The sequence below is a fragment of the Pristis pectinata genome, chromosome 21, assembly GCF_009764475.1.
Source record: "Pristis pectinata isolate sPriPec2 chromosome 21, sPriPec2.1.pri, whole genome shotgun sequence".
In the NCBI taxonomy this organism is placed as follows: domain Eukaryota; kingdom Metazoa; phylum Chordata; class Chondrichthyes; order Rhinopristiformes; family Pristidae; genus Pristis; species Pristis pectinata.
The window spans coordinates 37,108,696-37,120,902 of NC_067425.1; the positions used below are offsets into that span (position 1 = coordinate 37,108,696).

At 41.7% G+C, this 12,207-nt stretch overlaps 1 protein-coding gene across 11 annotated transcripts in view; it reads left to right on the plus strand.

Annotated features, from left to right (window-relative positions):
* LOC127581520 (protein CASP-like) overlaps positions 1–12,207 on the plus strand; it is a 489,061-nt gene that overhangs the window by 308,682 nt on the left and 168,172 nt on the right. For all 11 annotated transcript variants that reach the window (XM_052035991.1, XM_052035997.1, XM_052035992.1 and 8 more), the window contains 3 exons: positions 273–461; positions 956–1,014; positions 8,053–8,101. In XM_052035991.1, coding sequence (XP_051891951.1) covers positions 273–461; positions 956–1,014; positions 8,053–8,101 — 297 coding nt within the window. The remainder of the gene's footprint in view (positions 1–272; positions 462–955; positions 1,015–8,052; positions 8,102–12,207) is intronic.

Consider the following 12,207-nt stretch of genomic DNA (forward strand, 5'->3'; position numbering starts at 1 on the left):
AGATCAATAGATTGTTGGACACTAAGGGCATTGGGTTGGAAGTTAAACTTGAGGAAAACGATCATATGAAATAATGGAGAAAGCTGAAGGGGCCAAGCTCTTGCTTCTATTTCTTAGATGATAGAAATCACTGTTACATTGCAGTGACTGAATCTGTTCAGTTTCTCTCCTACTCTGGACAAGTGAACTGGAAGTGCATTGTTTTGTATGATTTTAAAAAAAGCTAAAGAATATGAATATATAAAATTTGTATTCTGGGTCCTGTTTATTAGGAACAAGCTATTGAAGTGCTAACACGATCAAGTCTGGAGGTTGAATTGGCTGCAAAAGACCGTGAAATAATGCAGTTAGTTGAGGACGTGCAGAGATTGCAGGCAAATCTGACAAAACTCCGTGAGAACTCAGCGAATCAGGTCTCACAACTAGAGCAGCAACTTACTGCGAAGAATAGCACACTCAAGGTAAGGGAGCTCAAGAAGAGTCTTTAGGCTTTAATTAAATAATTAATTGCTTTTTAGCCAGTTTTAGATCATACTGTTAACCTGTAGTTTTTGATGCATTTTTATTTGCAAATTTCTAGCTTTGCTGGAGTTGTATTTCTTGCTTAAATGGAACAGCCATTAAGTCTTTAGAGATTGGTATAATCTCTTACTACATAACAATGTGGTGCATAGATTTGCTGTTACGGAAATGCACTGCTGAGCAGTGGAAATAATTTAGAAGGAATTTGTAACTGTGGTAAGCTATGCTTGATGTGCAAGATGCATATTGTTGTAGTTGGAAGGTACTCTTGTAGGAAATAGGAATGATAATTGTTGAACAATTGTTATCATTTACCTGACAGTGAATACTGCAAGATATTACATTTTGTGCTTTTGGATGAACATTAAATAATTGTACCACTTTTATCAACCTATATTATTATATTTTAATGTTATTTTGTCTATTTTTGAAGCAACTGGAGGAAAAGCTAAAAGAACAGTCTGATTATGAAGAGGTTAAGAAGGAGCTGAGGTGAGTGATGATTTATGAAGTTATTTCTGTTTGTACCTTTTGCAAAAAAAATGTTTTTGACATGAAAGTTCAGCTTTCACTCGTTCTTATTTTTGAAATATAATTCCAAAAGTTGTGAGATGGAGGACCGACCTCTACAGATTTTCCTGGGAACGCCCACAAAAGGCTTGCCTAATACTTGAGTAGTTGTCGTTGAATGTGGATGTCATTGGTGGGTAGAGTTAGGGAATTTCATCCCTGCTGTATTAATTTTGAGTTACGTTTATGTGATGTAGGACCATTTCATTGAACAAAAGAAAACAGGAGCAGGAGTAGGGCCACCTTGCCCTTCACAACTGTAACATGATTCCACTGATCTGTCCAAGGCCTAACTACTCCTTTGTGCCAGATTCACATAGCCCTCAGTCCCTGATCTTTCTAAAAGCTATCTACCTCTGCTTTAAATATTTCTAATAATCTAGCCTCCACCTTTTGTTGTGGTAGAGAATTCCAATGATTCACGACCATCTGCAACTGATCCCTGTGACACCTCTAGTTACATCCTTTCAACCTGAAAAGACCCATTTATTCCAACTGTCTGTTTTCTACGTGATAACAGATTTTCAGTCCATGAGTCCATCCACATCATGAACTCTTAACTTGTGCACCAGCCTTTTATGTGTAACATTGTGAAATGTCTTTGGAAGTCCATAAACATCTACTGGTTCCTCTTGATGTACTCTGTTTGTTACTCAGTTTATTGAAGGTGTATTGGGCAGTGGGCCCATGTCCTGGCAAGATATTTTGCATCTTTGGGAAGTTTCTTTCAAATATTTCAAGATTATTAACCTATTTTGAAATGGTGAATCTTTGATCTTTGGTTGAAGACGTGGTTTTTGAGTTTTAGAAGAAGCATCATGGGATTTTTTTTAGCAGGATAAGAAGTAGGAAGAAATGTTTAAAAATTACAACCTAGTAAATGAACATGATAAAAGCTACAATTGCAGAAGGAAGTCTGAACTAAAAGCAGAAAATGTTGGAAACATTCGATAGGTCAGCCAACAGCTGTGGAGTTAGAAACAGTTAAAGCTTCAGGTTGAAGACCCTTCATTCAGAACTGAGAAAGAGAGAAAACAAGTTGGCTTGAAGTTGCAGAGAATGTGGAGAAGAGATGGAAAGGACAAAGGCTGAGGCCAGGATGGCCATGGTAATAAGCTGTTGATGAAAGCTGGTAGTTCAAGCAAGTGGAGCAGCAGTGGTGGGGGATAAAGAAAGCAAGCATGTAAAATACAGGTCTGAGCTGTGAGTAATTCCGAACATCCTACTCCCCACATCAGGGACTCCAAGCTCTGTCACAGCCAGGAGATGGAGCCAGGTCTGAAAGCTGGAAAAATATACTGTTCTGAGCAACCCATGGGAATCCGGGGCCTGAAATCATTCAAAATGGAAGAGCATCTGTAGAGACACTGAGTATCTTGAGTCTCTCTGACAGAAGCATGCAGAGGCTAACCAAAAGTGGAGATATTAGCAGACCCTCCTGACAGTCCATCCGCTAGCTCCATAAAGCACCTCCTGCCTCAACTGTGGCAGAGTCTCCATCTACCAACAAATCCACAGAACGGAATAGAAGCAAGATATTATCAACCCCAAGGGACTGTCAAGGAGAAGAATAGACAAAATTGAACAGCAGCTACATAGTGGGTCTAAGGAGCATGGTAAAGGAGAAGAGGTAAAGGGATGGAGACATTTAAAGAAACTACATTTTATGAACAGTGAGGAACTGTGCTGCTACAAGAAGTTAATGAGTCCTTGAACACGGGCCTCAAGGAGTTTCACACCAAATCCGTTATATTGGGATGCCTTTGTGATAATTCAGTTGGTTTTATTAATCAAACTGTGCAGGATATAAACAAATTAAATCGTCAGCTGAGCAGATGTTCCTTTAATAAATGTCTTCATTCATGGATGGCTGCTGATAGTGTTGCCTGCTGTATCTGGAAGATGGTCAAAACTATGTTTACAAAAAGTTGTTGAAGTTAGCAGTTAAAATTTAATATTCACTGTGAAAATCTTCCCTTGTTTAATTTTTTTATTTCAGCATTGAGAAAACTTTAAGCTGGCATTTTGTGTCCTATAAATCTTAACAGTGAAGAACAACTCACGTTTTCATTGCACTTTCCATGTAGCAAAACATCCAAACATGCAGCGATAGTCATAGAAACATAGAAAAACTACAGCACAATTCAGGCCCTTCGGCCCACATAGCTGTGCCGAACATGTCCCTACCCTAGAAATTACTAGGCTTACCCATTATCCTCTATTTTATTCAGCTCCATGTACCTATCTAATAGTCTCCTGAAAGACCCTATCGCATCCACCTCCACCACCATTTCCGGCAGCCCATTCCATGCACTCACCACTCTCTGAGTAAAAAACTTACCCCTGACATCTCCTCTGTATCTACTTCCCAGCACCTTAAACCTATGTCCTCTTGTGGTCACCATTTCAGCCCTGGGGAAAAGCCTCTGACTATCTACCCGATCGATACGTCTCATCATCTTATACACCTCTATCAGGTCCCCCCTCATCCTCCGTCTCTCCAAGGAGAAAAGGCCGAGTTCCCTCAGCCTGCTTTCATAAGGCATGCTCTGCATTCCAGGCAGCATCCTTGTAAATCTCCTCTGTACCCTCTCTATGGCTTCCACATCTTTTCTGTAGTGAGACAACCAGAACTGAGCACAAAACTCCAAGTGGGGTCTGACCAGGGACCTATATAGCTGCAACAATACCTCTCGGCTCCTAAATTCAATTCCCCGATTGATGAAGGACAATACACCATATGCCTTCTTAACCACAGAGTAAACCTGCGCAGCCGCTTTGAGCGTCCTATGGACTCGGACCCCAAGATCCCTCTGATCCTCCACACTGCCAAGAGTCCTACCATTAAGACTATATTCCACCAACATATTTGACCTACCAAAATGAACCACTTTATACTTATCGGGGTTGAACTGCATCTGCCACTTCTCAGCCCAACTCTGCATCCTATCTATGTCCCTCTGTAACCTCTGACAGCCCTCCAAACTATCCACAATACCCCCAACCTTCATGTCATCCGCAAACTTACTAACCCACCCCTCCACTTCCTCATCCAGGTCGTTTATAAAAATCACAAAGAGTAAGGGTCCCAGTACAGACCCCTGAGGTACACTGCTGGTCACCAACCTCCACTCAGAATACAACCCTTCAACAACCACTCTTTGCCTTCTGTGGGCCAGCCAGTTCTGGATCCACACTGCAATGTCCCCTTGGATCCCATGTCTCCTCACCTTCTCCATAAACCTCGCATGGGGTACCTTATCAAACGCCTTGCTGAAATCCATATACACTACACCTACTGCTCTTCCTTCATCAATGTGCTTAGTCACATCCTCAAAAAATTCAATCAGGCTCGTAAGGCAGGACCTGCCCTTGACAAAGCCATGCTGACTATTCCTAATCATATTATACCTCTCCAAATGTTCATAAATCCTGCCTCTCAGGATCTTCTCCATCAGCGGTCTATAATTCCCTGGGCTATCCCTACTCCCCTTCTTGACAACATCCGCAAGCCTCCAGTCTTCCGGAACCTCTCCCGTCTCCATCGACGACGCAAAGATCATTGTCAGAGGCTCCGCAATTTCCTCTCTCGCCTCCCACAGCAACCTGGGGTACATCTCATCTGGTCCCGGCGACTTATGTAACTTGATGCTTTCCAAAAGTTTCAGCACCACTTCTTTTCTAATATCTACGTGCTCAAGCTTTTCAGGCCGCTGCATGTCCCCACTACAATCCCCTAGATCCTTTTCCATAGTGAATACTGACGTAAAGTATTCATTAAGCACCTCCGCAATTTCTTCCGGATCCATACACACTTTCCCACTGCTGCACTTGATAGGCCCTATCCTTTCGCATTTCATCTTCTTACTCTTCACATACTTGTAGAATGCTTTGGGGTTTTCCTTAATCCTGCCCGCCAAGGCCTTCTCATGTCCCCTTCTGGCTCTCCTAATCTCTTTCTTAAGTTCCTTCCTTTTAGCCTTGTACTCTTCCAGATCCCTAACATTACCTAGCTCTCTGTACCTTTTGTAAGCTCTTCTTTTCCTTTTGACTAGATTTATTATAGCCTTCGTACGCCACGGTTCTTGTATCCTCTCGTGACTCCCCTGTCTCATCAGAGCATGTCTGTGCAGAACTCCACACAAATACCCCTGGAATATTTGCCACATATCTTCCGAACTTTTCCCAGAGAACATCTTTTAAATTTTAAATCATCATTTTAAATTTGATGATACTTCTGAAATTAAGAAAGTGAGAATGTTCTGATTTTTTGCAAATAATTAATTCCCCATTGCTGAGTTTTGTGCCAGGTTTGAGGTCTTAATCTTCAGTCACTTCCTCAGATGGCCAAAGGCAGTGCTGATGTGCTGATGGTGGTGGTGAATTTCACAGTTGACGTTGACTTTTGCTGAGAAGTGATCCATGCTTTCCAAGAGAAACTTGGGCCTTTATTGTTGGAGAGTCACACTAAGAGTTGTACCATGGGGCTGAGTTGGAAGATAGTCTTAGAACATTGAACATTACAGCACAGTACAGGCCCTTTGGTCCACGATGTTGTGCCAACCTTTTAACTTAATCTAAGATCAATCTAACCCTTCCCTCCCACATACCCCTCCATTTTTCTATTATCCATGTGCCTATCTAAGAGTCTCTTAAATGTCCCTAATGTATCTGCCTCTACCGGCACCCCTGGCTGCGTGTTCTATGCACCCACCACACTCTGTGTGAAAAAACTTACTTTGATATCCCCCCTTGAACTTTCCTCCAATCACCTTTAATATTTTGCTCCCTTGTGTTAGCCATTTTCATCCTGGGAAAAGGTCTCTGACAGTCCACTAGATCCAGAATGCCCTCTCCTCTAGTCGGCCTGTCTACATATTGTGTCAGGAATCCTTCCTGGACACACCTAACAAATTCCACCCCATCCAAACCTTTTGCACTAAGGAGATGGCAGTTAATATTAGGTTAAGTTGAAATCACCCATGACAACTACCCTGTTATTTTTGGACCTTTCCAAAATCTGCCTCCTGATCTTTTTCTCAGTGTCTCTGTTGCTATGGGGGGGGGGGGGGGGGGGGGGAGTTTATAGAATACTCCTGATAGAGTGATTGCTCCCTTCCTGTTTCTGATCTCCACCCACACTGACTCAGTAGACAATCCCTCCAGGACATCTTCCTTTTCTGCAGCTGTGATTCTATCCCTGATTAGCAATGCCACTCCTCCACCTCTTTTACCTCCCTTTGAAACATCTAAACCCTGGAATATCCAGCAGCCATTCCTGCCGTTGTGACAGCCAAGTCTCTGTAATGGCCACAACATCGTTGTGCCATGTACTGACCCATGATCTAACTTCATCTCCCTTGTTCCTGATACTACTTGCATTAAAATAGATACACTTCAACCCATCCAACTGACTGCAGTGTTGCCCTATCAACTACCTATCCTTCCTGACAGTCTCTCTACACACTGCGTCAACCTGTACACCAACTGCCCCATCCTCTGACCTATCACTCGGGTTCCCATCCCCCTGCCAACTAGTTTAAACCCTCCAAAACAGCTCTAGCAAAGCTGTCCGCAAGGATATTGGTCCCCCTCCAGTTCAGGTTAACCCATCTCTTTTGTACAGAAGAGATCCCAATGGCTTAGGCTGAATGGTCCTAATGGTCTTAGGCTGATGAGAGATACCACTGTGTTGGTGAAATGGGCTGAGAAATGGCAGATGGAGTTTAATCCAGACAAATGTGAGATGATGCATTTTGGGAGCACTAGTGAGGCAAGGACATACACCATGAATGATGGGGTCTTGGGGAGTATTGAGGAACAGGACGACCTTAGAGTACAAGTCCAGATATCCTGGAGGGTGGCAATGTGGGTATTCACTACTCTGGGCACTGGATACAGAAGTAGGGAAGTTATGCTCCAACTTTATAAAACCTTGGTCAGACCTCAGTGGGAGCACCCCCGAGGGTGGTCCCTCAGAAGGTGGTAGTGAATGGGTGTTTTTCAGATTGGAGGCCTATGATCAGTGGTGCACCATAGGGATCTGTGCTGGTTTCCCTATTGTTTGTTATCTATATTCATGATTTGGAAGAGAATGTAGGTGGCATGGTTATTGAGTTTGTGAATGACCAAACTGTGGAATAGTAGATGGTGGGTCTAGATCAACTGGGAAAGTGGGCCAAGGAATGACAGATGGAATTTAACTTGGACAAATTCAAAGTGTTGAATTTTGGGAAGTTAAACCAGGGTAGGACTTGCACAGTAAATGGCAGGCCACTGAAGGTGTCATAGAACAGAGACCAAGGGATAGACATATATAGTTCCCTAAAAGTGGTGACACAGGTAGACAGGATGGTGAAGAGTGGGGTTTGATGTACTTGCCTTCATCGGTCAGGGCATTGAGTACAAGAGTTGGGATGTCACATTATAACTGTACAAGTTGTTGGTGAGACCACATTTGGAGTATTGCATGCAGTTCTGGTTGCCTAGTTATAGGAAGGATGTCATTAAGATGGAAGAGTTGCAGAGATGATTACAAGGATCTTCCCGGCACTGGAGGGCTTGAGTTACAAGAAGAGACTGGGGCTGCCTACCCTGGAACAGAGGAGGGTAAGGGGTGACCTTATAGAGGTCTATAAAATGATGGTGAGCAGGGATAAGGAGATTGGTCACGGTGTTTTTCCCAGGGTCGGGGAGTCTGGGGGGCGGGGGGCAAGCGTTTCCACAGAGAGGGTGCTGGGTATGAGCTGTCTGGGAAAGTGGTATAGGTGGGTACAACTACATCATTTAAAAGAAATTTAGAACATGGATAAGAAAGGTTTAGACAGATATGGGCTAAATGCAGGCATATGGTAATAGCTCAGGAAGGTACCTTGGTTGGCAAGGACCTGTTGGGTCGAAAGTCCTGTCTCTGTGCTTTATAACTTTCTGACTCTATGACTCTTTTCCCGTTATTTCCAGTATCTTGAAGTCCATGGAATTTGTGCCATCAGAAGGATCTGGAGCACAGGTAAGTTCTTTCCTAATCTAATAGTTTTTCTGTGCTCCCAGTTCAATGTGAGGAATATTATGAGACTGTGTTTGTCAATGGTATTCTTCAATATTGTGGTAGAGATTCACCATTTCTGAGGAATGATTTAGACTGTGGGGAGAGCATCTGCACACAGAGAACAGCAGACTTTTCTCAGTGCTGGATATAAGACATTAGGATTTTAGCCAAGTGTCTCACTGAGGAATTATAACAAACTGAGTTTCATTCCTTTATCCCTGCCCAATCAATCCCGCTTTGATGTTGAAAGACACGTATTTCAAAATCCAGCCCTAGTTGGTTACACTAAATAGACAATACAGAACTATCAGAACTCAATGGGAAGAATTTCAGAGCCATTGCAGATACCAGTTTTCATTCACGTATATGTATTGCCGTATAACAGCTTGATTTACAATCATTTTATTTCAGAAATTTGTTTCTTTATTGAATTCTAGTTTTGCTTCTAACTTTCTGACTTTGCATTAGTTATTTTAAAAAGTATTCGATTACTACAATTTGTAATTATGTATAATACCTTAATTCTGTATGATTGAAAAGCCTAGGAAATATGTTGATTTATTTTTGTACAATTTGAAAGCCACACAGAAGCTAAATTATTTTTATGTTATCAGTATGTGCCATAAATTTGCAGATGTGTGTATATGGTTATCACTATTTGATACAATTATTTGATAATATAACCGATCATGATTTTATTGTTGTCTCCACGTGTCTGATAGATTTACCATGATTTGTATGTGGTTTATTTAGTAAATCATTGAGTAATATGAGTGTGCTCACCCTAGAATTTGTGTATTTTTTAACTTAAAGTACTAATCAAAATGACAGGAGGGAATTTTAAATCCCACACAAGTAGACAATTATTGCTAATCTAATTGCTAATTTAACTTTTATTTTACAAGTTACACTTTTATGGATTGATCCCTTGAATGCTACAGTTCCAGACCTTATGTCTAGAACTTAACATGCCATCAGCTGTACCTTAACCAAAGAACATAGACGTGCTTTTTTTTTACTGCTTTGTATGTAATCTCAGGAAATATATAAGATATGTTGAGAATAGAAGACTTTAGAAGATGTTGGAGTCTTTAGAATAAGGATGGGGTGGTGATTTAGTCACTGGGACTGAAGTGTCTTTCTTATTCTAGAATCCCAACTTCACTGAGGGTCTGGCTGTGAGAAAAATTAGATCATGGGATTCCGCGCTCCTCATTTATTGTTTTAAATGGTATCAGTTAGATTGTCAAATTACTCAGGCTTCTGTAAATTTTTTGGAAAAAAATTACTTTTTGGGGACAAACTGATTTATTTATGAATAAAATATTATAATCTACATAGAGTAATCATTTGAAGTATTTTTTTTAAAGTGCAGGAAGTGCCAGTAAAGGAACAACGTAAACAGTCCATACAATTTTTCCAGAAGATCAATTATGATAATTCTACTGGTCAGTTTCGTCAAATGTTGTAACATTGATGCTCAATGTACTTAGTTTTGATTCGCAATTGAAATCATTGATGCAAATTGTATGAAAGTATTCTTTCATCAACAGATTTTAAAATTACCAATTTAGGTGGAGTTAAAAGTAAACATTAAGAGACTGAAGTACTTCTGGCAGGTTGGTTATAAAAGTGAAAGATGCAAGGGAAAGTGGCAGATAAGATCCAGAATTGGCTCAGTGGTTGAACAGAGGGCAGTGTCAAAGTTGAGTTTTTCATATGTACGTATATGCACAGGTGCAATGAAATACTTGCAGCAGCATCACAGGCACATAGCATCTGATACACAACATTCACAAGAAAAACATAATCTAAACATAAATTATACAAAACTATACAAGAAAGAACACAATTAGAACCAAAAAAACAAGTCCATTGTAGTGCAAAGTGGTCATGGTGTTGCTATACTGAGGTAGTGATTAGGGTTGTGCAGGTTGGTTCAAGAACAGAATGGTGGGAGGGAAGTAGCTGTTCTTGAACCTGGTGGTATGGGACTTCAGGCTTCTGTACCTCCTGCCCGATGGTAGCTGTAAAAATATGCCACAGTGGGGGTCTTTGATGATAGATGTTACCTTCTACCAATGGTGGGGAGAGATGTGCCAGTGATATATTGGGCAGAGTCCTCTACTCTCTGTAGCTTCTTATGTTCCTGCACATTCGAATTGCCATACCAGACCATGATGCAACCAGTGAGGATACTTTCAACAGTACATCTGTAGAGAGTGTGAGTGAGAGTGTTCAGTGATGTGCCGAACCTCCTTAACTTTTTAAGAAAGTAAAGATGCTGGCTTGTGATTGCAGCTATATGCTGGGCCCAGGACAGGTCATACGATATGTTAACGCCCAGAAATTTAAAGTTGCTGACTCTCTGCACCGCCAGTGCACCAGTGTAGACTGGCGCATGTTCACCCTCCTTCCCCTTCCTGAAGTCAACAATCAGCTCTTTAGTTTTACTGACGTTGAGCGAGAGGTTGTTGTTGCGGCTCCACTCACCCAGGTGTCCTATCTCACTCCTGTACATTACTCATCACCACCTGTGAGTTTGATGAGTGTCTTTGTGATTGGAAGGCAATTACCAGTGGGGTTCCACATGATTGAATATTCAGTCCTTTGGTCTTTATTATATACAGTAATAATTTGGGCTTAAAAGTAGAGGGCGTGATAAAGTAGCTTGCAGATGATAACAGCAATTGACCATGTGGCTGACAGTGTAAAGGAAAGCTTTCCCCTCGAGGAGGATATAGATGGTTTGGTCAAATGATTTAATAAATGATAAGTGGCAAATGGAATCTAATCCAGGGAAGTACGAGCTGATGCATATGGAACAACGTGACAGCGCATGTTGTAAATGGGGAATATATTGATAATTGTGGAGCAAACAGGGGACCTTGGAGTGTATGCCAACAAATGCTTAAAAGTAGCAGAACAGTTGGTTAAAAAGACATGCAGGATGCTTTTCTTTACCAGCTGAGGCACAAACTACTAGAGCAGAGGTTGCTAGAACTGTACACAACAATAGTTAGGCCACAGCTTGAGTACTGCGTGCAGTTCTGGTCACTTAACAGGAGGGGCTGCAGAGGAAATTTATAAGGGTGTTGCCAGTACAGGAAAGTTGTAGTTATGAGGGAAAATCTGACAGCCTCGGTTGTATTCTTCAGAGCGTGAAGGGACACTTAATTGAGGTGTATAAAATTATGATCCAGGAGTGGAAAAGGAAGAGGCAAATGAGATCTAATCCAGTGAAGTGTGAAGCAGTTTGAGAAAATGCAGCAGCTAAGCGAACATCCCTAGTCTGAGGGATGAAAACCAGGGCTGAAGATTTAGTGATTGGTAGATTAGAGGGTGGTAGATGTAAAAACTGTCATCACGTTTAAGGATTTGGATGTGTCCATGGAATGTGGGGCTACAGACTTGGTGCTGAAGAATGGGATTAGGCTGGGCAGCTCTTTTTATGGCTAGCACATACAGGGTAGGCCAAATAGCATTCTCCATTGTGGCAACACAAGTAGATAGGGTGGTAAAGAAGGCGTATGGCATACTTGCCTTTATCAGTCAGGGCATTACAAGTCACGTTGCAGCTGTATAAAGCATTGGTAGGGTGACATTTGGAGTACTGTGTGCAGTTCAGGAAGGATGTGGAAGCCTTGGAGAGGGTGCAGAAGTTCACCAGAATGTCAGCAGGATTAGAGGGTATTAGCTATAAGGAGAGGTTGGTGCCTGGAATGTGCTGCCAGGGGAGGGGGTGGAAGTAGACACAATAGCAACTTTTAAGGGGCATTTAGAGAAGCACATGAACAAGCAGGGAATGGAGGGATGTAGACCATGTGCAGGCAGATGGGATTAGTTAAAATTAACATTATGGTCGATACATTGTGGGCTGACAGGCCTGTTCCTGTTTCTGTGTTCATGGGTACAAATGTTTTTCTATTCTTGTGTGTTTGTATCAAATTTGTAAATAGAAAATAGGTTAATCCTTTGATGGCAGGATAAAATTACAATGTCCCTTACCCACCCACACAGACACAAATCTAATCCTCCTCTTTCCTCCTCAGACCTGCTGGCAAAAT